Source organism: Mesoplodon mirus (assembly GCF_964341445.2).
Source record: "Mesoplodon mirus genome assembly, chromosome: 7".
Classification (NCBI taxonomy): domain Eukaryota; kingdom Metazoa; phylum Chordata; class Mammalia; order Artiodactyla; family Ziphiidae; genus Mesoplodon; species Mesoplodon mirus.
In genome coordinates this window covers 120,185,171-120,208,564 of record NC_138983.1, presented here as the reverse complement: position 1 = coordinate 120,208,564, position 23,394 = coordinate 120,185,171, and the positions used below count along the sequence as shown (strand labels likewise).

The following is a 23,394-nucleotide window of genomic DNA, read 5'->3' as shown; positions in this document are numbered from 1 at the left end:
ATGACGCTGTGCCCCCGCCGCGGGAACTCAGGCCTTTAAAAGCCGAGGAAACAGCCTTGAGCAGGCGGTGGCTCCACTGGAGGCAAGCACACCCGGGTCTCACATTAAAGAAGCCAAACTGTCTGCTTCAAAGAGAAAAGGCAACATCCTGTCGCAGGCCATGCTCTGGCAAAAACGTAAGTGGTTTGGCCGTGGCTGTCGGAGCCGAGTCAGCGAGGGAGGGCCTGGGCTTCGCCAGGCATCCGGGAGCCGGGGAGGTGCGGGGTGTGGTGGTGGGGGGGTGACTGGCAGCGGGGTCCCGGTCCCCAACCAGGGGAGCAGGAGGGACGAGGTAGGCGAGATGGAGCGGGGTGGAGAAACCAACCTGTCAGAGGTGATGCTGATTTTCCAGCCTGGAGGGGAACGAACTAGTGTTCCAAGGTGGGACAGCTCATCCTGTCTCCGCTGCCCGCATGAATCACTGTGGTGAAGAAAGGGCAGCTGATGATTCACAAAACACAATTTGGAGGGGAAAGCGTGGAGCTCTTTACCGGAGTGCCTTTACTTTTATAAACAGCTACTCTTTAGCCTGTGGTTCAGTTCCGTGGGCCTGTTTCTCTCTGAGTTACTGAGCTTTCTGCCAAAGGCACGATGTGTCTCTGTGACTGCATCGGGACGATGTGGAAACTTGGCTTGTCAAGCCTGTCCTCACCTGCTTTGCTGTCTTTCCCCTGTCATTCTGCTTCCCCTCTTGTGTGTCCCCGCGCAATGGGGCGCGGGTTTACCTCTAACCTTAATGTTTATCCCTGGAGTTGGATGGAACATCTGTGAACTTTAGTTTCCATATGTGGGACTGAACAGAGACTCGTGTTATTAATAATTGAAATCACACAGAGATTATCAACAACATTCCTTTCTCAGAAAAACAAAGTCAACTCAATGGCCTCATGAGAGTTGAACCTTCCTGGGGCTCAGTTCTGTACTTCCTCAAGAAAGAAGTAGTATCAAAAAATTTCTCTGTCTTTTTAAAGGTGCTTAGGTCTTTAAAATGCCTTTTAATGAATTCAGGTACACCCTACCTCAAGCAAACTTAATATAAGAGAAACTAGATTTACACAGAAAGATACATTAGGGAGTGTTTATTTATTTTCCAAAAGATATTCTAATGGAGACCTTACAGTTCTGAAAATATACCATCATTGATTAAGTCATAACTTACAGTCACTTATCAGCAGTTCATTGTTTCCTTTATTTCTTGTGTAAATTCTCTGCATCTGAGCTTGTTAATGTGTAATGTGAAGGAACAATTTCAAAATTTCTCAGATTGTGAAGTCTCATCATTGTTCGATGTTGGCAAGATGCAATTTTTTCTTCAATGAAAGAAGTGAATTCTAATTTGCATTTGAGAGTTATGGAATCCTTCCAAGGTAACTAGGGATATTCTAGTATGGGTGGTGGCCACCGCTCCCAGGAGCAGGATACAGCAAGACCCTCCCCTGCGGGGGCGAAGGCAGCTGGCCCTGCGGGAGTGCATTAATGGTGGTAGGTGGGCATTAATGTCCCTACTGGGAGCTGCTGAGTGTCCATATGCCTGGACCCCGACACTTAGAGCTCGATCTGTGGATTTTATGTGAGCCCCTGGAGGGACTTCTGCCTTTATTCCTACCTACTCAGAGAAAGTCACTTTCTTCTTTTTTTAATCCTCAGGTTTCTTATATGTAAAATGGGGTAAAAATGATACCCATTCCACAGAGATACCCTTAGTAAGATGAGATGCCACCGAGATGATGTTGATTGCTCTGGTTCTGCTTCAGTGCCTGAGATATGGGTTGCTTCCTTGCACTCATGAGCTGCCATATTTCCCCCTCTTTGTTACACACTGCATTTTTTCTTCTTTAGCTCCACCTATGAGATTAACAATTTTTTTTTAAAGGGGATGCTAGAGGCACGTTTCCTGCTCACTCCCTGGAAGTCACTCAGGTGCAGCAAAACTCCATCCCCAGGGAGACCACGTTGTAAATTCGTCATTGGAAAAACTGGGGTGAACGATTCTACCTGTTCAGATGCACATAATCAAAATTCTTTTTAATTGATCTTTGGCACCTTAAAGGAAATTAGGAAAGGCCCTGGGCACTGGGCCCATCCCCTTACCCTAAGTGAGGCCCTTGTCTAAGGCACTGAGGGCACGTGGGTGACTAAACCCTGTGGGAAAACCAGTAAAAACAGGGCAGCATTGTCAGCCCACTTAGAATCACCTGATGGAAGGTCAGAATTTGAAATCAGGCACCAAGAGCGCTGAAAAGGCACTTTCTTTTTTCAGAAAACACCCTTGAGGCCTGAGCTGAAATGACTGTACTATGGGGTTCTGGAAAGGGTTAAGAAAACATTCACCTTGTAGATGTTGCCTCCTCCCTACCTGGCCCGTGCCCCTGTTTGTGGACTAAATGTGAACATGGGCTTTGGTTCAGATCAGCTCAGAACTGTGGGCACACAGAGGTAGAAATCTTCAAGTCACAGCCATGAATTTGAGATTTGCTTGACCAGCCAGTTGGACAAAGTCATGCTCCCTGCAGATCCACCCACTGCCACCACACCTCCCCCCACCCCCTGCCCCCGCCAAGGTTCTGCACTTGGTCCAGCAGATGCCACGTAGATATGAAGAACTCACATCCACCCCAGCAAGAAGCCCTTGTTAAGGCCAACTAGTCACGGTGCCGTAGAAATAGCAGGCACGATGGAGTGAGACAGGCCTGGGTTTGAAAGTTGGCTCTGCAGCTTAATTATTTAACCTTTTCCCATTCTTACAAAACTGGAAAATGGGGGATCTAATGCCTGCCTTACAAGGTTTTTGTCAGAACTAAAGTAGAGAATGGGGAAAGTGTCATCATGTCTCCTGAGAATTAATGACAGTGGTAAGAGAGCACCTTCCCTACTGGGACACCTTTTGTGGGCCCATCTCGAGTGATTAGGGCTATGCCAAATCCTTTCTAATCATTTCCCACACTTTGATTAGCACAGTTAAAAAGGCACAGCAAAATATCTTTGAATGATAGGACCTTACATACAGTTTTCCAAGGGTCTAAATCAGAGGTCTGCCAACTATGGCCTGAGTGCCAAACAGTACCACTGCCTGTTTTCATAAATAAAAATTGATTGGGACGTGGCCATGTCTATTCATTTACATATTGTCTAGGGCTGCTTCTGCTACAATGGAAGAATTGAGTAGGTGCCACAGAGACCATATGGCCTTTGCAAACAATATTACTATCTAGCCCTTTACAGACAAGGTTTGCCAACCTCTGGTTTAAGATGATTTGGGTAGTACTTAGGATGTTTATTTCCCTAAGTTACTGGGTATCATGGGCTTGCACAATGCCAGCACCAATGGGAGACAAACCTTGCAGTCAACTGATTACATGATTTGCCCAATGCCGAAATTTGACTTGGTTGACTTCTTCCTTAAAAGCAGTGGAAGTGTGTATAATAAACTCAACACCATATGTTAGAAAATGAATGAATTGAACAACTGCTTTTTATTGTTATTTATGTTAGAGAAAGATCTACATGATAACAGAAGGCCTGCTTGACTGATTTTCTTTGAATTGACTGCTTGTCTTGATGCCCCATAGACTTGGTCTTGGTGTTTCTTTGCTGTAGTGCTCAAGGAGTCATCTTAAGAACAGGAAGGGCTTCCCTGGTGGCGCAGTGGTTGAGAGTCCACCTGCCGATGCAGGGGACACGGGTTTGTGCCCTGGTCCGGGAAGATCCCACATGCCGCGGAGCGGCTGGGCCCGTGAGCCATGGCCGCTGAGCCTGCGCGTCCGGAGCCTGTGCTCCACAACGGGAGAGGCCACAACAGTGAGAGGCCTGTGTACTGCAAAAAAAAAAAAAAAAAAAAAAAAAGAACAGGAAATACTTATTATCAAATTATTATGGCATGAATGTTTACTTTCAGACAACTTGAACGGAGCAGAGTTTCACCAAATAGATAAATTAAGGTCTCAAAATTCTCATTGACATAGAACTCTATACTTTCTCCAAGCTTCCACTAAATAGCCAACTTTTTGAGGACAGTTAAAAGTTCAGTTAAAGGTAAGAAAAACTTGTAATATACATATAATTTTTGGAACTCTATCTCCTGCATAAATTCAGATGAACTTACAACAAGAAGTAATTTCGGTCTGTGGACTGCTTCTAATATTTCTAGTCTGTGTTATAACCTTTGCTTACTTAATAAGCCTAATAAACACCTTTACTTCTTACCGAGTTTATCTGTTGATGCAGTGGTTCTTGTTGATTAGGACAATTAGGATCCAAAAGATATTCACGAATTCACGTGCACAGGGGGAGGTGAAATAAGTGACACACATCTACTAAGCACACAGATTAATCGGTAAAAGAGCTGATGATTTTCAAGGTGGACACTTTACTTCTTCTCCCTATATTAACTAAATGAAAAACCAACCATGTCCCCCTCTACAGCCCCAAAGTTTATGAGTCAGAGGTTTTGAAAGCTCTCTTCTGATTCAAAGCTGCAAATTTGTTCTGTTGTGAGGAACAAAAAAGGGCCAGGGTTGTCCACACTTATTTTTTTTTTTTATTTTTTATTTTTTTGCGGTACGCGGGCCTCTCACTGTTGTGGCCTCTCCCATTGTGGAGCACAGGCTCCGGACGTGCAGGCTCAGCGGCCATGGCTCACGGGCCCAGCCGCTCCACGGCATGTCGGATCTTCCCGGACCGGGGCACGAACACGTGTCCCCTGCATTGGCAGGCGGACTCTCAACCGCTGCACCACCAGGGAAGCCCTGTCCACACTTATTAGCTAAATATCTGGACATTTAATTCACTTAGAAGTGCTGTAAATTTTTGCTTTTAAACTTTCTCATTACGAAGTAAAGATATTAGGTTTTTGTCCTTCTGACTTCTTTCTAAAGTGGCTTGTTTCCCACTAAATGAAGATGTCCACCAATTTCTCACTTTGAGCCAAAGAAACCAGGGTTGGCTAATTGATTATGATCATTAACATATTTTTCAGCTTTATGAAATACTTAGTAACATTGTGGCTTTCTCATTTTTGTAGAGAAACTGCTTGATAGAGTGGGCCTGCCTGGGATGGAGAGGCTTCCTCTGAAACCCTCTTGTCCTGGTTGTGTGATGCTAAGACAAAGCGTTACTCTTGCAGGCAGGAAACATGGATTCTACTTTCCAACCTCTGGGTAATTAGGTGTGGGACCTTAGGCAAGCCACCTAACCACTGTGGGTCTCAAGTGCTCCAGCTGTAAAATGGGACTTCTGTTTTCCTGGCTGAGGACAAGGAGACTGGACTTGACTGAAATCCTTTTCCACGTCGAGTTGCTGAGTCTTCATGAGTGCTTATAAAAAATAAATACATATTTTCAAATGCATCCCAGGTGATTCTAATGTGCAGTAGAGCTGAGAACTGTTGACCTGGAGGCTGAAATTGATGGCTTATAGTATACTTTTGGACACTGCACCACTATGAGCAGAACATGTTCAATCCTTTTCATAGGGATAAATGTCAGCTCTGGGGTGTTGAGTGCTTCCCTGGTGCCATGCAGTATACCAGATGTTCTGTTGGATCAGTTTGGATTGCATTTGGTGGTTATTGAAGAGACCAGAAAATACATGGATTTAAATAAATAAGACAGTGGAATAGTTTCTCTCACACAAAAATGTCCATAGTAGTCTGCAGGGGCTGTATGGAGGCTCTAAGTGCCAACAGTGTCTCAGGCTACTTCTGTCTTTCTGGTCTGAGGTCCTTGGCATGTGGCCTTTGTCCTCAAGTTTGCTTCATAGTTGCACTGTAGCTCCAACCATCACATCTGTGTTTCAGACAATGAAGAAGAAGAAAAGGGAAAGGCAAAAAAATCATGCTTCTCTATCATGGTGTCTCCCCACCAACACACAACTTCTGCTGACATCTAATGGCTATTCCTATCTGCAAGGGAGAATAGTGTAATTGTTTAGCTGGGCACATTGCCAACCTTCCAAAATGTCGCGGTTGACAGTAAGGAAGGAGAGGGCAGATGTTGGGTGTGGCAACCACCAGTCTTTGCCACACTTTGAGTGTATTATCTCATTTAATCCTCATAAAAATTCCATGAGGTAGATTCTGTTTTAAGCTCTGTTTCATAGATGAGAAAACTGAAGCTTAAAGATGAGGTTAGTAACTCACCCTGAGTGCTGTCTTGCTAAGCTGTCCTGTCTCTCTACCATGGTGCCCGTCTCACTCACAGGGCTTAAGAGGATGCTCTTGGTAGAAGCACAGGCCTTCCATGTTAGATAAAGGACCAGTGACAAAATGAAGTACACCAGCTGGCAGATGTCTGTTCATACTTTGGAAACATTTTGGGTGCATGTGTTTCAGCTCGCTTAGTGAAGGAAATGAAGTTTTGGCTTTCCTGCTATACCTCCTTCACTGGGCTCTGCAGATACTTTAGCTGAAATGGAGGGTTCAAAGGGGAGGGAAGGACCTAGCATTGCCCCAAAATAACATAGCCTGTTTGTTTTCTTGGGAGCCCTGTGTGGCAGCCTGTGCTGGGAGCCAAGGCTTTTGCCTTCTCGGCACTTCCTTCATTCTGAACTGTCTAGAGTTTGGAAGACTCAGGCTCTCCCTTCACGTGTGTGTGTGTGTGTGTGTGTGTGTGTGTGTGTGAGTGAGGTGTGGAAAGCAAGGTAGAGGGGGTTATTTTGAATTAGAGAGTGACAACTCTGTTCTTTCTCTCCCTTCAGGGTTTAAAGCTCAGCCTCTGGGGCAGGCAGATCTGAATTTGAATCCTAGATTTATGCCTCACTGGTTGTATGAAGCCAGCTTTGCCTCACTTTGCTGCCATTTCCTTGTATGTACAAGGGGAATGCAGTTTTTCATAGGGTTGTGGTAAGTGTTTACTACTGTGCTTGGCATTAAGTCAACACTCAATAGCTATTAGTTACTATTACTATGTTCCTGTTCTCGCTCACTCTACCTCTGAGGACAAAGTTTATGCAGCCAAGCCTAGATTACAGTTTGTATGGCCTCTGAGTTCTGCCTTTCTTGTGAAATAGCAGGATGCATATTTCCAGTCTTTTAACTCATGGTGGGGTTAGTGATCAGGGCTTACATGGATGGTTAAGCTGGCCATCCTGTGACCAAACTTGGAACTTGGGCCACAATTTCCTACCAGCCTCATAAGGTGGGATGGTGGAAGGCTTGTATTGACTGGCAAACTTGTGTTTGTTTTTTAAATTCACAAGATTGGACTTGAGGTGTTGTAATCTAGCTTGAAGTATGCAAGAAATAGAACAAATGATACTGAAAACTGAAACAGCAATGTGCTGCCTCCTTTTCTTAGTAATGGTTTCATTAGTATCACTTTCTGGGAAGAGCAGGTAGCCAAAGAATTACAAACCAGAGTCATACTCAGACCAGGTGTTGGGACCAAAAAGGATTTGACCACACTTAAGAAAGATGAATTACTTTTTAATTCTCTAGAAAGAATCATAAATTTAATTGGAAGAGGAGTACAAAGATTGCTATAACCTTCCGGGACTGAGAAATGCTGGGAAGACAGAAAACAAAGGAAAAAGGGAGGCAAGAGAGTTGAAGATAGAAACAAGTTTTAATGCTGGATGAAAGAAACACCAACTTAGGAAAGAAAGGTATAGAAGGAAAATCAACCATCCATTTATCATCCCATGCAAGCATCCAATAATGGAATTATTTCCAGCTAGGGAAGTCAACCAATGAAGTAAATACCTTCAGCAGGAGGGAGAGGAAAATGGAATCAGGGAAGGTGTCATGGAGCATATATATGGCTTCAGATGTGGATCCTCAAGAACAAATGGTAATCAGCCTTCTTGCTTAGATTCTGGGGAAGGAAGAGCATCTTAGGATGTAAAATATTATCACTGGGAAGAAAATCCAACTCTATCTATCTAGGCTGGTGTCTGAAACATTTTTGTCACAACCCCCTTTATTCAAACCAAATCTACTGCAGACCTCTGATACAAAAGTAAAAATGGAGCACTTTTGGGAGGCCCTTGGAGCTCTGATTGCTCATTCACCTCCAGACTCCCCTGCTTCCTTCCCTTTCTTGGCAAAAAATTCCCTTTATAGGCACCTTTACTCTATTCCAGAGTTTTTGATTACGGCCTGACAATCCTGACCTGGACCAGTCTTCCACTCCTTAGCAAGAACTCTGATACCTGGTCACAGATCCTTGGTTTAAATACTTCCAGGGTAAGGACCTCACTCCTAGAGAAAAGTGAGTCACTGTGAAGCATGTTGTATTCATTTCCATGAAGCTTTGAGACTGTGAAAGTCTTGTTTTCAGTCTACATAGGTATCTTGTGAATAAGGAAGAGGGTACATTCCTCAAAGATTGACCTAGTGATGTCTTTCCCAGGCTTGCTGTTCTGACTTCTTCAGTGTCCTTCACAAGGGATTTCCCCCACATCATAAGGCCATTGGTTAGTAAACCAGAGACTTAACAAAAAAGCTCCTTTTGACTGGCAGTTACATCTCACATCATGAATCAATTATTAGGGCTGCCTTCACTCATGTAGGCTGTACCCAGGCCACCATGAGCCTTGAGTCTTGGGCAGTTGGGTCTGACCCCAAATATATAGCTGATGCTGGGTCCAAAGAGTCCTTCCTCCAAGGAAGTGTTCCCTACCTGAGGGTCTCAGGAAAATTTTATTTATTTTATAAGAGTCTTTGGTCTTGGAAATCCTAAACTAGATATTGCTTAAATCAAGGAACAAACAACTGAATGTCCTCAGTTCCTAACCACAGGTTTTTCCTGTTCTAGATCATACTGGCAATTAGATTTAGGCTTTGTGTCTCAGTCTAAAGAGGGAAGGTGTATCTGTCTCCTCTGCCCCATCTCCTCATTCTGGTGCTGCCTTTCCATAGAATTTGGGTGGGAACCCTGGGTTGGTTCACTCCCTGATGTGGTCTTGTGCTCTCAGTGTAGGTCCCTTCTTCCCCCATTTTGATCCTTGTTGCTCTAGATAAAGCTGAGGCAATACCCGATATGTCAGCCAGAAGTCTGTCTTGCTCTGTAGCTGGTAAAACTTCCCTCTCTGACCACTGAAGAGCCCTCCCTCATCCACTGCCATGTTTGCATCCCGTATGTGATATGTGCTCCTAGGTTTCTAGTCCTTTGAAGATGTATCCATGACTATGGCTTCAGTCATGGCTGTGTCCCTGTTCTTTTTTTTTTCTTTTATATTAGTATGAGGTAATTTTATAAGCGAATACTATGACGACCACTCAGGTTGACACTTGAGAGTAACAGGCTAACAACAGATTCTTCTGTAGTCATTTGAAAAAGTTAACATTTGAGTGCTCAGAAAGATGGTCAGTACAATGGGTGTTAGCACTTGGATTTTCACCCTTTAGGAGTGGTGTATATTTTATTTAATTAATTAATTAATTTATTTATTTTTTGTCCCTGTTCTTTTGGAGATACATACAGGTTCCTTGAGGGGCTACATCTTACTCTGTCTGCCACTCAAAAATCTCCAAGGTACTCTTTCCTGGAGTTGTCCTTTAAAAAGTCAGATCTGCCACAAACCTAATCCTCTGGTGGCTTTGGAAGAAAACAGTCCTGCTCAGCTCATGGTATCTTTACGACAGGTCAGTGTCAGGATTTTGATGTCTCCTCTCCAGGCTTGCTCTGTTTGCATGTGAGGTCTTTGACCAGTCTCTCTGCAGCATCATTGGCCTCCCTGTCTCCTAAATAGGGCCATCCTGCTGCTGGGGACATAGGCCCAAGTACCTGAGGGATGACTTGCAGGAATACAAGGAAGGCAGACAGGCTTTGCTGGAGGAAGAAGGCCTTGGGTATATTGAGGATAGAGACATTCAGTATCAGGATGCAGCAGGATGAGGGCAAGTTAGGGTCACTGTACCAAGGCTACTTCTCTGATGAGTGATAGACCACAGATTTTTGGCTGAGAACAAAGGATAAACAGCCATCTCTTGAAAACCTATTACATGCTAGGTGTTTGGTTAATTTCATACAATCCTCATGATAACCCCATGAGATGGAGATCATTATTCTCATTTAACAAATGGAGAAACTGAGGCACACACAAGTTAAATTATTTGCCAAGGGTCACATAGTGATAAGCTATGTAGTAGGCTTTCCAAACTAGATCTGCTTCGGTTCCAAACAATGCCACACCACTTTTCAATGCCAAGGATTCTAGGGTTGCATTAGATGCTTCTTCCCTTCCTAATTAAAATAAATGCACCATTAGAAGGAGGTGGTCTCTGACTTCACTGAGAGTAATTGTAGCCTGACTCAAAAGCCCCTGCAATTATGAATCTCAGAAAGTTAGATTTGAGACTCAGCCTAGAACTTCTGAAGCCAGCTGCTTTCCATCTTGGAATCTGAATTCCTAGGACTGGTCTTCCCCTAGTGGGCTAATCAGCCAAGATAGGATAAGTGAAACATCTTTGGGGTTTATCCAGGGTCCGTAGGCTGAGGAAGGATCCTGAACATCTGGGGCTCCTTTGTTACATCTTGGGCAAGTCTTCCATTCATGGTGTGGGCTGAGCCTGACCCCAGAACCATCTCCCTGCACTGGAGACAGAACAGTCGAGCCTCATGCACTCTTCTCTTTATACAGCCCCTGGAGGCTGGGGCCCCTGGCTGGCTGCTCATTCAAGCCCAACTGAATCAAGTGAGGCTTGGACTTGACATGCTACAGAAAGGCTTTCCCACCCAATTTACACTAGATTGTAGTTTACATTTTTTTTAATGTAGACCAACAAAGAAATCCCATATACATGTAAATTTAGGTTTTTATTATTAAAAACCTAATTAGGTTATTATTATTCAATCAAATAATAATAATTATCATAATAATTCAATTATGAGGCAGATGCAGCTCTGTCACCATTTGTAATTCTAGGTTTGCTTGTGCAATTAGTTGATTAAATCTATATTCCCTACTAGACTAGACAGTAAACTCCATGATGGCAGGGGCATGGTTTCCTCCGCTCTGTTCACAGAATGCACTGCCAGGGATCTCCTACTGTTGACCCCACCCTGGGACATGGTATCTGAGACGGGAGCTCTTTCTGCTCTGGTGACCCCAGTTTCTGTAAAAGGCGGGCAGATGCAGCTGGTTTCTCAGGTGGACCTATCCGCTGTCATTTCAGTCGAAAAATACCAAAAATAAAACTTTGCGGGGAATTGTGTGGGTCTCTCAGTTCTCGCCACTCCTCATGTGAGCAGACTGCTGGTAAGCTTCTCATGGACTTCTTTCTCCCTCCTCGGCTGGGAGACGCCCTCTCTTGCGGGAAGTGGCAGTCAAGGGAAACTGGATCAAACTGGATCAGACTCCCAGCCTGGAGGGAAGAGGGTTAGAACTGAGCAGGGGACCATTCAGTGGCCCACCTCCAGTGTCCCCCAGAGAAATAAATGGGATTTGCCGGGGCAGAGAGGAGGCAGGATGTGAGGCAGAAGCGGACTGCACTTGGAATCAGAGGTCCTGGGTTTAGTTGATGACCCTGCTGTTTACAAGCACAGTCCTCAGGCAAATCACTTAAAATCTCTGAGCATCACTTTCCTCATCAGTGAAAAGGAGGGTAAGAAGAAGACCTCCCCTGCCTATTTCAGAAGTTGTGGTGAGTCTTCACTTGAAATCATTTGTGTCAAATTCTCTGTGAGCCACAGAACATCATGCAAGGTGAGTGTGGTGATTTCTGAGTTCCTGGGAGTTAAGATCATGACCAGGAATCACACAGACCTTTGGCAGCCATGCATTCAACATACCTGCGTCTCCACAGAAAAGAGGTCTTACACTGACACTGTCTTTGGGAGTAGGGAGCAGTATCCAGAGCCTTCCGTGCTCCTCTTGTTCTGTGGGAGGGTTGGAGGGAGGATGGATGTGTGGTGTGAGGGGGTGCTGAGGGCTCTGGGGGAGGGACACCTTAGCAGCAGTGCCTGTGAGGGAAAAGTCTGAAGGCTCTGGCACTAGAGGCCTTGTGGCCAAGTCTACCCAAGGTCATGGGGTGGGACATCCAAAACTTTTGGCCTGGCCAGGTCTGGGGAAGTCCTAAGTGACTGTGGCCCTCGTTTAGCTTTCCCAGCGACCTGCCTATGGTTGATCAGTGAGCTCTGTGGGGGCTGATGGGGATATACCTCTTAGAATGGGGACACAGGGAGGGGAATGCCTACTGTTCCCTTCCTTTCTGTGACCAGACCAGAGAACATGGGCTCAGCTGTCATCTTTGAGATCTCCTGATGGAGACATCCTACTCTACGCATGAAGTTGTCAAGACTTACTCTTGATTGGCTGACCAGTAGCCTTCAAGCAACATCAAATCCTAATTCAGCTGAGGTTCCACTTTCCCATATCTTCTGTATACCTTTAAAGCCACCCTTTTTGTCCGTCTATCTTTTTCTCCTCTTCCCTGTTATGCAGATTGCTAGAATATGTGAGTGATACTTTAATATTTCCTGGCTGCAGGGTCCTCCTCAGTTCAAACATTAGTGAATAGAAAACCTAAATTTACATGTATATGGGATTTCTTTGTTGGCCTACATTAAAAAAAAAAGTAAACTACAATCTAGTGTGAATTGGGTGGGAAAGCCTTTCTGTAGGATGTCAAGTCCAATCTTTGGCCAAAGCCCAAGTTCTTTCTTCCTGTTTGGAAAAAAATCAGCCATTGTCCATGAATGCAAAGAACAAATTTTAAAACTTTGACTCAGACCTTCACCAAGAACACTTGCAGTAGTGTTTCAATTAAGGATATGAATAATCCTTCAGCTGAAAGGAGCTAAACTTTCCTGGGAGCCCTCATCTGTCTTAGGTCAAGAACACAAGCAAGCTTGTTTACATTAAAGTGAAAAGTGTCAGCAACTTTTGTGACTTTGTTTTCAGTTAGAAGCTAGGACAAGTTTGTTAGCCCTAGGCTTGAATTCCTATTGTTCAATTATTTGTTTTTGGTTTTGCTGTAAGTAACGAGAATATTATTGTATTCCTCCTTAGTGGGTCTTTTTTATTTTTTAAAATACTACTGAAGGTTCAGCAGCAAAAGTGAATCATATGTACTGTGGTTATTTGGACTGATCAATAATTTGTTATGTGTCCTTCTGGGCTAGGAAAGCTTTGTCTTTCAAAATGGCCTCGTATGGCTGCATCCTCAAGTTTCAGCTAGACAGTTGTAAATGGGAAGCACTTTCAATGAGCTAGATTGTCAGGATGGGTGGGATGGGTTCCTCTTCCTGGTTCCCTGACGATGGAAATGTAGGCTTACCATGGATCCCACCTTAGATTCTAAACTGTAGAGCAGCAATCCTGACTGGTGTCCAACTCACTGCCTGGCCCTGGTGGCTCATGGGAAATCTGTAACAGGACAATGGCTGGGAGAAGAGTATTCTTTCAAGAATATATTGGAGGGTAATGAGGTGGATGGACCTAGAGTCTGTCATACAGAGTGAAGTAAGTCAGAAAGAGAAAAACAAATACCATATGCTAACCCATATATATGGAATTTAAGGAAAAAAAATGTCATGAAGAACCTGGGGGTAAGACAGGAATAAAGACACAGACCTACTAGAGAATGGACTTGAGGATACGGGGAGGGGGAAGAGTAAGCTGGGACAAAGTGAGAGAGAGGCATGGACATATATACACTACCAAACGTAAGGTAGATAGCTAGTGGGAAGCAGCCGCATAGCACAGGGAGATCAGCTCGGTGCTTTGTGACCACGTAGAGGGGTGGGATAGGGAGGGTGGGAGGGAGGGAGATGCAAGAGGGAGGAGATATGGGAACATATGTATATGTATAACTGATTCACTTTGTTATAAAGCAGAAACTAACACACCATTGTAAAGCAATTATACTCCAATAAAGGTGTAAAAAAAAAAAAAAAAAAGAATATATTGGAGGCTGTTCTAGGTACCACCTGCCTGAAGAGGGCTCTCTTAAAGCTGCCCTGAGGAGATGCCTGGGTGTTGGCTCCACTAGGACCTACCTCCTTAGCCTAGCTTTCTCACTGTGGTGTGAACGTGGTTTGCATGGGGTCATTAAATAAACAAGTGCTGGCAGTTTTGCGTATTTCCTTGGTGATGTTTATTATACCTTATCAAAGGACTGAGGGCCATGTTTATTTAAATCTGTAGAATCCTATGTTCCCGAAGCTTGGTGCAAAGCAAGCGCAGGGCCCACATGCAGCCAGACGGCTGTCTCAGGTGACCCTTCGGCTTGAATCTGTCATGGTCTGTGCTTTCCAGTGGAACAGCAGCTGCAGGACTCTTATTTTTGTGATGTGAAGCATGTCCGGGTATGAGGCAGGGGGAACTGAAATAGCCTCTGCTGACTTTTTATACCTTCAGATTTTTTCGTTGCTCATTTTGGAAAAGGGAAGCCCTCACTGGGGCCAAATTCATAGGTTTTTCTGTAAATGAGTGTTGTTTTTTTCCCCAAACAACATTGGTGACTGACTTGCCGTGGTGGAAAGGTAATATGGCTGAACTTCTCACACTGAAAAAGGAGATTCCCAGTGAGGGTCAAGAGGCTTGTGTTTAGGTGGAAAGATTTTTCTCAGTGCTGGACACTTGGATGCCCACAGGGGACTTGAAGGGCCTTCGAACCCCAGGATAAATTGTGAGAAAGCTTCAGGCTTTGAAAGCGTGCTGCATGGAGCTGCAATTCGACCGGTGCTATGAAAATCTCTGGTCAACTCTACTTTGGGAAATTGGACTTTCATCTTTCTCTGCTTGTGTATCACTATTTTGATCTCTTGTTTTATTTTCCTCTTATTTAGTATTATTATTTGAAGAACTTATTTTAATAATCTTAAATTTTTCTTTTAAATATTTTAGTTTAGTTTTTTTATTCAGGGATCCAGAGGACCCAAGGCTAAGCAATCATGACTGCAGACAAGCTTCTTTTTCCTCTTCCAAATTTGTATTTGTGGGCTCATTTCTCATGCTAGCAGCAGTAGGGAGTCCAGTGTTTACTGTGGAATTAGAAATGTTTATCGCTGCTTCACAAAGGTTGGTGTGAAAGGCACCAGCTGCAAGTTTTCACCTTGCAAATACACTTGGCCGTTGGGGTCCTGTGGAAATTGTCTTGAGGCTTCAGATTTTGATATTTCATGGGAACTTTGCAAAGATACTCTCAGAAGTGCCCTCACTCTTGTCTACTCACCTGGCAGCAGTCACAGGATTCCTTGGCAGCTGGCTGGGGACTCCTGCGTGGGCAGTCAGGAGGCCCTTGGGAGCTGTAGGAGTTTCATGACTGCAGTAGGAAGAGGTGGGGACTTTGAAACTGTTCTCCATATGGTGGTTGTTCCAGGGCACACCTGTTGACACTGTGGGTTCCAAGGAAGTCCAGACATCAGAGGGTGATGACCTCTGCTCACAGCACCTCTCCAAGCCCTCTTTGTTCATTGATTCAAAAACAACAGGAGGCAGGAAGCTCTTACTTGCCAAGAAGCTGGAAGTGCCCAGCTGTCCCCTTTGCAGCCAAGTGGTCCATGTGTCTACTTCCCAGGGGGGAGTGGGATTGGAAGTCCTCTGGGCCCTTCCCCAGAAGTGTACATGCACATCAGAGGGGCATGAGCCATATACCTGTCTTTGATCTGGTCTGAGATGTGTGCATGTGTGCTGGAGACTTTCTTGTCCCCCAACTGAATTAAGAGTGGGGTCACCATGCTCAGACCCCCAAATAACCCTGTCCCTTGAGTTTCTCCCAAATGCACAAGGCCTCAGGCTGCCCTTTTTGCCTAAGAATAGCTGGAAACCCAACCGGAGACAAGTGTAGGTTGAGTGATACGGGTGTGAACAAAAGCTGATGTAGTTGTGGGTGACCCTGAGAATGAGTGAACAGAGTGCAGGAGGGCAGGGGCCCTTGTTCTCTGCCATGTCAGGCCATACCTGGGGTCTCTGATCACCCCTGGGCATCACCCAGCATAAGGGGAAGCGGCAAATGAACTTGTGGAGGAGTGAAGCAGCCAGAAGGAAGGTTAGAGGGATTCAAAACATGTCGTTAAGAAATAGCTGAAGGAATGGAATGTTCGTTCAGACTCTACAGATGCTGGGAAGGGATACTACTACTAATACTAATGATGATATTAGTTCACATGTTTTCAGTGCTTCCTCAGTGTAAGCTCTATTCTAAGCATTTACATGTAATTCTCGAATTATCTTACCGGGTATATACCATTATGATCCTCACTCTGTAGATGAGAAAGTTGTAAATAGATTATGAATTGTGAGTTTCATTAGAAGGTAATGCCAGGAAAAATGATGCTTGTCACCATGAGGCAGGTCCAGTAGGAGGAAGAGCTTTCTGACATTTGCACTCTCCAGAGGAAGGTAAACATGGGTGGAGGAAGGGGAAGGGAAATAACGTGTGTTGAACATCGACTGCATGCCAGACATGGCTTTGGGAGCTTCCCGTGTGTTATTTCACTTAATCCTCACAAGAGTCGTGTGAAACAGGAACTATTATCCCTATTTTACAGATGAGGAAACTGAGGCTTAGGGATGTAAAATAAATCAACTGAGACCTTCCCACCAGAAACTGACAGCCCAGGTATCTTGAGCTCTTAAGTCCATTGTCACTGCTGTTTAAACAAAGATGATGGTGCACAGGTGACCCCAGGGTGCAGGTACCAGTCTGGCTCTCTCTGCTGTGCACTCCTGCTTCAGCTTGAATTTCACAAGTTGTAACTGTTTTATTGCTTGCCTGTCCCACTAGACTGCAAGATGCATGTGGGCAGTGGCCACATCTATCTTGCTCAGTGCTGTATTCCTAGTGCCCATCGATATTTGAAAAAATGAATGAATACCAGTAGAGATCCCTTGTTATGACAGGGGAAGTTAGAAAGAGGATATTTCATCTCCTCTTGGGATGTTAGAGGGAGATCAGGGATGCATTAGCAGTGGTTCTAATCCCAGCAGAGCTTCAGAATCACCTGAGGGATTTTTATAAATATAGATTCGTAAGTCCACATCAGACCCCTGGAATCAGATACTCCAGGAGCAGGGCCTGGGTATCTGTATTTTGCATTGCTCCCTGGTCGCTTCTGCTACTTGGCCAGGTTAGGAAGCCCCCATAAATGCACCTGAGTCTGGGGTTCTCTGACTCTCATGTGTTTCTGGGGCTCTTGGACAGCACTTCTCTCTTCCCCCTGCTTCTCTGCCTGGGCTTCCAGGCCAGGCCATGTGTGTGCCTGGAGCATGGATGGAAGTCTGGTGCTGGTCAGGCTTGGGGTCTTATCAGGTGGGTATTTACTGAGCAAAGTTTAGTTAGGGCAGCACTGCGGATCCGGCTTTAATAGATACCCAGGCTTCCGGGCTTTTGATTCAGAGCCCAGGTCCCTGGGCCCTTATCAGTGGATGATAATGGACTCCCATGTGAGTCGTAAGGCCCAGTGCTACTTGCCTTTCTTGGCTGACCCAGGCCTGCCCTCCAAGGGCCCAAGGCCTCTGGCTGTGGGCCATCTGGGAGAACAGATTGTCACTGCCCAGCCATGGCTGCTTTGGACTTCTTCTCCTGCCAGGGAGAGCTCTGTGTTCCAGCTCATGGTGCTTTGGTTTCCTGGCATTGATGGCAAAAGGCAGATGGAACCTTCTCTCAGAGGCAAGGCTGGATACTCTCTGGCCCCTGGTCACACGGATCACCATTGGGTATTTGTCCTTGGAGACACAGAGAACCCGGGAAGCATTCACTGCAGCCCATTCTAAAGTTCCAGGGGAGGTGAAGGGAAGATGAACGGCAGTGCATTTTGAATAATCATCCAACCAATTAATCAACCAATAACTTCCTGAGCTTATTATGGACATGCTACTTGGGATGATATAGAGAGATAAGGTGGAATATTTCACCTTGAGAAGTTTATAACCTAGCTAGGGGCATAAGGAATTTACCCCCAAAAGGATTACTGATTATTACATAGCAGACTACAAATGTATTGAATGCTTACTGTGTACCTGATTTTATACTTAGCATGTATTATGCTTCCCATTTACTATGTCAGTGACTCCTTACGACACTCCTTTGATAAGAAACTGCAGGTTAAGAGGCACAGAGCGGTTTAGTAACTCGCCCAGGATCACACAGCTAGAAAGGGGCAGGGGCAGGTTTTGAGGCATCTGACTCAGAGTCCCTGCTCTTATGCCATCCTCTGCTGCCCCCTGTGATGAATACTAACCTGTCTGGAAGGGTTGCAGAGGTTGTAGGATGAAGCAAATTCTGTGGGCTCTGTGGTCAGCTAGGAGGCTTGCAGTAGTAGTCTTGGGTCAGGAAGAATCCAGAGGTCGAGAAAAGTGAGAGGGAATCCTGACCGTGGGAAACTGCAAGTAGAGATGAGGAGGGGAGACATTCAAGGGAGGTGGAGAGGAGTCTAGGTAGACCTTCTGGCTGGAGTCAGGCTTTCCATAGTGGTTAGTGTACAAAGAAGTTGGGAAAATGGGTTGAGATCACCCGGTGGTGCTCGGGCTTTAATCCTCTGGGTGCAGGGGAGCCGTAGAAGGTTTGGGGCAGGAGGAGTGATAATACTGGGAGGAAAACCCTAGGAAGTCTCGTGTGGTCCTGCATGTTCAGGCACAACTTTGGTGAGCAGGCAGACCCTCGAGGAGAGGGGGCACATTGGGGTGGGGCTTGTCTGCGAAGGGAGACCGAGTACCAGTGATGCTTTCTTCACAGCCACAGCTCCAGAGCAAGCCCCGGCCCCACCCCGGCCGTACCAGGGCGTGCGGGTGAAGGAGCCAGTGAAGGAGCTGCTGCGGAGGAAACGTGGCCACGCCAGCAGCGGGCCGCCGGTGGCACCGACCGCGGTGAGGGGGCCGCTGTGGCCAGAGTGTGTGTGTGTGTGTGTGTAGGGGGCTGGGGGTGGTCAGGTGGCGGTGTACGTCCCGCTCCACGGGCTACTCCTCGAGGGCACGGAGGCTGCACGTTGCCCTGGTGTGGCTGCCAGAGAATGGGCCCAGGGAGAAGTGCCTTGAAGTGGGATGAGGAATATGGGCCGGCCGGCTTGGTCCACTGAACAGCAAGTGTCTCACACGTCCTGGTGTGAGTTGAGGGCTCCCCCTGGGCCGTTGATGAAACCAGTTCCCTCAGTGCACAGCCTTCTTGCTAAATGGGATCACCGATCCCTCGAAAGTATAGGTGGTGATGGTTGGGACATGGGGCTTAGTTCTAACAAGGGAGGTTCTTGCGCCCCACCCGATACCCTCCTGCCCTGGGGCCCTCTGGGCGAGCTCCCTGCAGAGGGCCAGCGGGAGATGGCTGAGCCCTCATCCCGGTCTCCCTTCTCCCCTCTAGGTGGTGCTGCCCCATCAGCCCCTGGCGACCTACACCACAGTAGGTAAGAGCTCCCCACAGCCCTGGCCTCCTCCCGGCCCCTCATCAGGGAGACACCTGCAGCTCTGTAACTTCCTCCTTCCCACAGGTCCTTCCTGCCTTGACATGGAGGTCTCTGCTTCCACAGTGACGGAGGAGGGGGCCCTGTGTGCCGGCTGGCTCTCCCAGCCCGCCCCGGCCACCCTCCAGCCCCTGGCCCCATGGGCACCCTATACGGAGTATGTGTCCCATGAGGCTGTCAGCTGCCCCTACTCAGCTGACATGTATGTGCAGCCCGTGTGCCCCAGCTACACGGTTGTGGGACCCTCCTCGGTGCTGACCTACGCCTCCCAGCCACTCATCACCAACGTCACGGTACGTCACACAAAGGCCTTGCTATACCCACCCATGCTGAGGGCACCCTTTTAGAACCGGGGCTGACTTCCAGACCCCTGACCTTCCTTGCTGTTGATTCCCAGGATAATCCCATCATCTAAGCCCACCACATCCTCCAGGAAGGCCTACTTTCATTCCCAGTGACTTCAAATATCTTTCATAGAAAAGGCTTATGACCTCCTTTGCCATGCTTTGTTGTCCTCGGGGTTGGCACGTCCTCCTGCCTCTCTGTCCTAAGTGTCCCCTGCTGCCCCATATGCAGTGAGTCTCGGTAATGAGTTTAAAGTTTTATTGAATGGTGATACTTGTGTGGGGTCTCTTGCCAGAGCCAGCCTCTCCTTCCTACTCAGATTATTTAGGGGGTGATCGTTCATCCAATAATGGGATTTACTAGAACATTTTTAGGCTGAGCAACAGGTGACACAATTTTTGAGAAAACTGTACTTTTGATGGAGTCAGACCCACCTGCAGGGTAATTTTTTGAGTTCCACCTCTAGTGTCCGATTGCCTGGGTTCAAATCTCTGCCCCTTCACTCACTAGCTATGTGATCCTGAGCTTGGTGACTTAATGCTCTGAGTCTCAGTGTCCTCATCTGTAAAATGGGTTGATGTCAGGATCAATGACATGATGCATGTAGAGGGCTTAGAACACTTCCTGGGCTCAGCATAGTTCCTAGCATACAGAAAGCACCCGATAGATGCTAGTTATTATGATCGTCGCCAAGTTGGCCAACAACACTAACCAAGGGCCGTCTTCAAGTGCCGGATGGGAAAGGAAGTGCTTGCTCCCTCAGGAATGGAGGAAGGAAGAGAAACAGTTTTATGTGAATGATGCCTGTTTGACCAAAGGAATGGGAATCCTCCAAGTGTTCAGAGGAGAAAAGACCTGTGGTTACAGCTACATCCAGCTCCAGTCCAAGGAAAACTGTGGGAGGTAGAACGGGAGCCTCATGAGTCACTGCAGAACCACCCTTGATGATGGAACTTGCTTTGGTTTCCCACATCCTCTCTGTTTACCTCAAGGTCCAGTGTCACCCTGATGCTCCTGCCCCTCAAGCCCCATCCAGGTACAGGCTGCAGGAGCCCTCCCACTCCATGCCCACCTGGCTACTCAGCAAACCAGTTGTGGGGCCTGAATGATGGTGGATGGGAAGGAGCTAATTCAACACCTCTCCCAGGCAGCTCATTTCCATAACAGAGGCCTGGGGTGTGGGTGGGGAGTGGTAGACACAATGGTTTCCCAACCATTTCAGGACCAAGCATTCCTTTCATTATTTATCCTTTCATCAATCTCACCTCTTGCTTTGAAAGGTTGTGTAACAAACAAACTATATTTATTAAGAAATAATTTATTTGTTTTGCCATTTTGTAAATTAACTCATCAAAGCTGGTTAGAGCTGCCAATCAGCACTCCAGATCAGCAGGAGATAAGACCTGTTATGATGACCGGTAGATGTAATTCTATCCCTGAGCCAAGAAACCTGCAGTCGCAGTTGACCTGCGCAGGTTTATGACTCAAAACTGTAGGATATCTGTTTGGATTTTTGAAATACTAGAAATAACAAGGCTTTGCTGGGAGGCTGGAAGTCCTCTGAGACCCTTTCTAGCTCTATCATTCTATAGAAAAGCATCCTAAAGCCTTGCCACTCAAATTGTGGTCCCTGGACTAGCTGCACTGGTGTCACCGGGGATCCAATTAGACATGCAGTATCCAGGCCCGACCAGACCTCCTGTACCAGAATCTGCATTGCAACATGGTCCCGGGAGATTAAAATGAGCTCTTCCCTGAGTGACTCTAATAGTTTGCTCCCAAGACACAGTGGCAACTGGAGGAGCTATGACAGAGAAGGGAGTGTGGTAGGGGGAGGTTTTGGCCTCTCACACACACATCTTTCCATGCAAAGACCTTCCTCCCCCACCTGCTTCCTCAGCAGTGGAAGATAGTAAGACTCCAGGCCCTGGCTTTGCAGGCTTGAGCTAGGATTCGTAGGGTGGCTGCTGTGCAGGGGTAAGATGTTGTTTACAGAGGACCTGGGAGAACGGCCCTGACCTTTGGAGGTCCCTGGGATGGCCACAGGGGGCCCAGCTAAGAGGCAGCGGAGGGTGAGGTAGTGGGAGGCTAGTGGAGCTGAGTCCAAGGGGTCCTTAAAATGCCAAAGCTGCTGTGTGGAGCCTGGACAGTCTCTGTGTTAGGGCACAGCAGTGGCTGCTTTGGGATATAGCTGTGTGACGGGCTTGTTGTTTAACATGCTGTGTTTTCATTGATTTTAAGATGCACACCTCCCCCCTCCTCACACATATTTTAATATCTCTGAAATCGGGATGCATTTTATATTCAGTGAAATCTGGAAAAGCATCTCTAATTCGCTCAGCCCTATGATGTCAGTCCTTTGTGTCATCTATTTTACAGACGCTTCAGATGGGGAAGTAGCATGAGCAAGGACATATGGCTAGTGAGTGACAGGGTAAGGGATGCGGAAGTTTGTCTGGCTTCTCCCTTGGGGAAGACCTTGAGCAGGGAGAGACGGAGACCTCTGGAGTGAGACGGCAGGAAAGGGCTGAGGTGAGGGAAACAGAGATCCCCATGGGGACCAGGGTGGGCAGTGGATATACCCCAGGGCTGCTAACCAACCAGTGTCTCCCCCATCACAGACGAGAAGTGCTGCCACACCCACAGTGGGACCCCAGCTGGAGGGCCCAGAGCACCAGGCACCTCTCACCTATTTCCCGTGGCCTCAGCCCCTGTCCACGCTGCCCACCTCCACCCTACAGTACCAGCCTCCAGCCCCAGCCCTGCCGGGGCCCCAGTTTGTCCAGCTCCCTATCTCTATCCCGGAGCCAGTCCTTCAGGACGTGGAAGACCCCAGGAGAGCCATCAGTTCCCTGACCATCGACAAGCTGCTTTTGGAGGAAGAGGAGAACGATACCTATGCCCTCAACCACACGCTTTCCGTGGAAGGCTTTTAGGGCTGGCTCCCCCCCACCCCGAGCATCCTGTCCCCTGAAACTGGGATTTGAAAATAAGCCTGGGATTGAGCCTCAGATTCATATCTGTTTGGAGTTTCATAACTACAAACTACAGTTTCTACCCCAAACTAGAATTGTAAACCAGACTTCCTTCCCCCCTCCCTCCCTCCCTCCCTTCCTTCCTTCGTCTCTTTCTTACTCTCCCTTTCTTATTTCTTTTTCCATTTCTGTTTCCTTTTGGGAAGGAATTATAGGGATTTTAAAGATAATATTTGATGCCAAGTGTTGCCTAATCTGTGGCCCAGGGTTTTCATTTCTGCCACGTTTCCTTCCTGGAGAAGGCCCCTCTCTCCAATGCCCACTGCTTCATGGGAGCAGCAGCCCTGCTGAGCCGTCTTCAGGCAGTGATGCCCTGTGCTCTGTCATTTTGAGATGGATGGGGTGCCCTGTGAGAAGACCAGCCCTGCCAGCATCTCCAAGGGCGGAACCAATGCCAGAGGCCTTGAGCTGTCAGTTCCCACAGTTGCTCCTTTGTTTGCTGTTCTCAGCTTTGGCCAGATTTACAGTCTTGACAGCAGGGTCTCAAGGCCTGGGGCTCAGCGAGGTGGTGGGTGGAGGGTGGGGGGGAAAGGGAACATCAGAGCGTGTAGGGGCCGGGTCAGAGGGACAAAGGAGGGATGGGGGCATGGAGTGTGTACGTGGGGGGAGGGGTGAGCAGGAGGGCTGAGGAATGGTTT

At 46.9% G+C, this 23,394-nt stretch overlaps 1 protein-coding gene across 1 annotated transcript; it reads left to right on the top strand.

Annotated features, from left to right (window-relative positions):
• POU2AF1 (POU class 2 homeobox associating factor 1) lies at positions 1-22,657 on the top strand (the record flags this gene model as incomplete). The annotated part of the gene is given in 6 exon segments (XM_082627767.1): positions 1-14; positions 16-176; positions 18,659-18,789; positions 19,277-19,319; positions 19,404-19,669; positions 22,343-22,657. Coding segments are annotated over 6 exon segments (930 nt in total).
• Between the last annotated feature and the right edge of the window lie 737 nt (positions 22,658-23,394).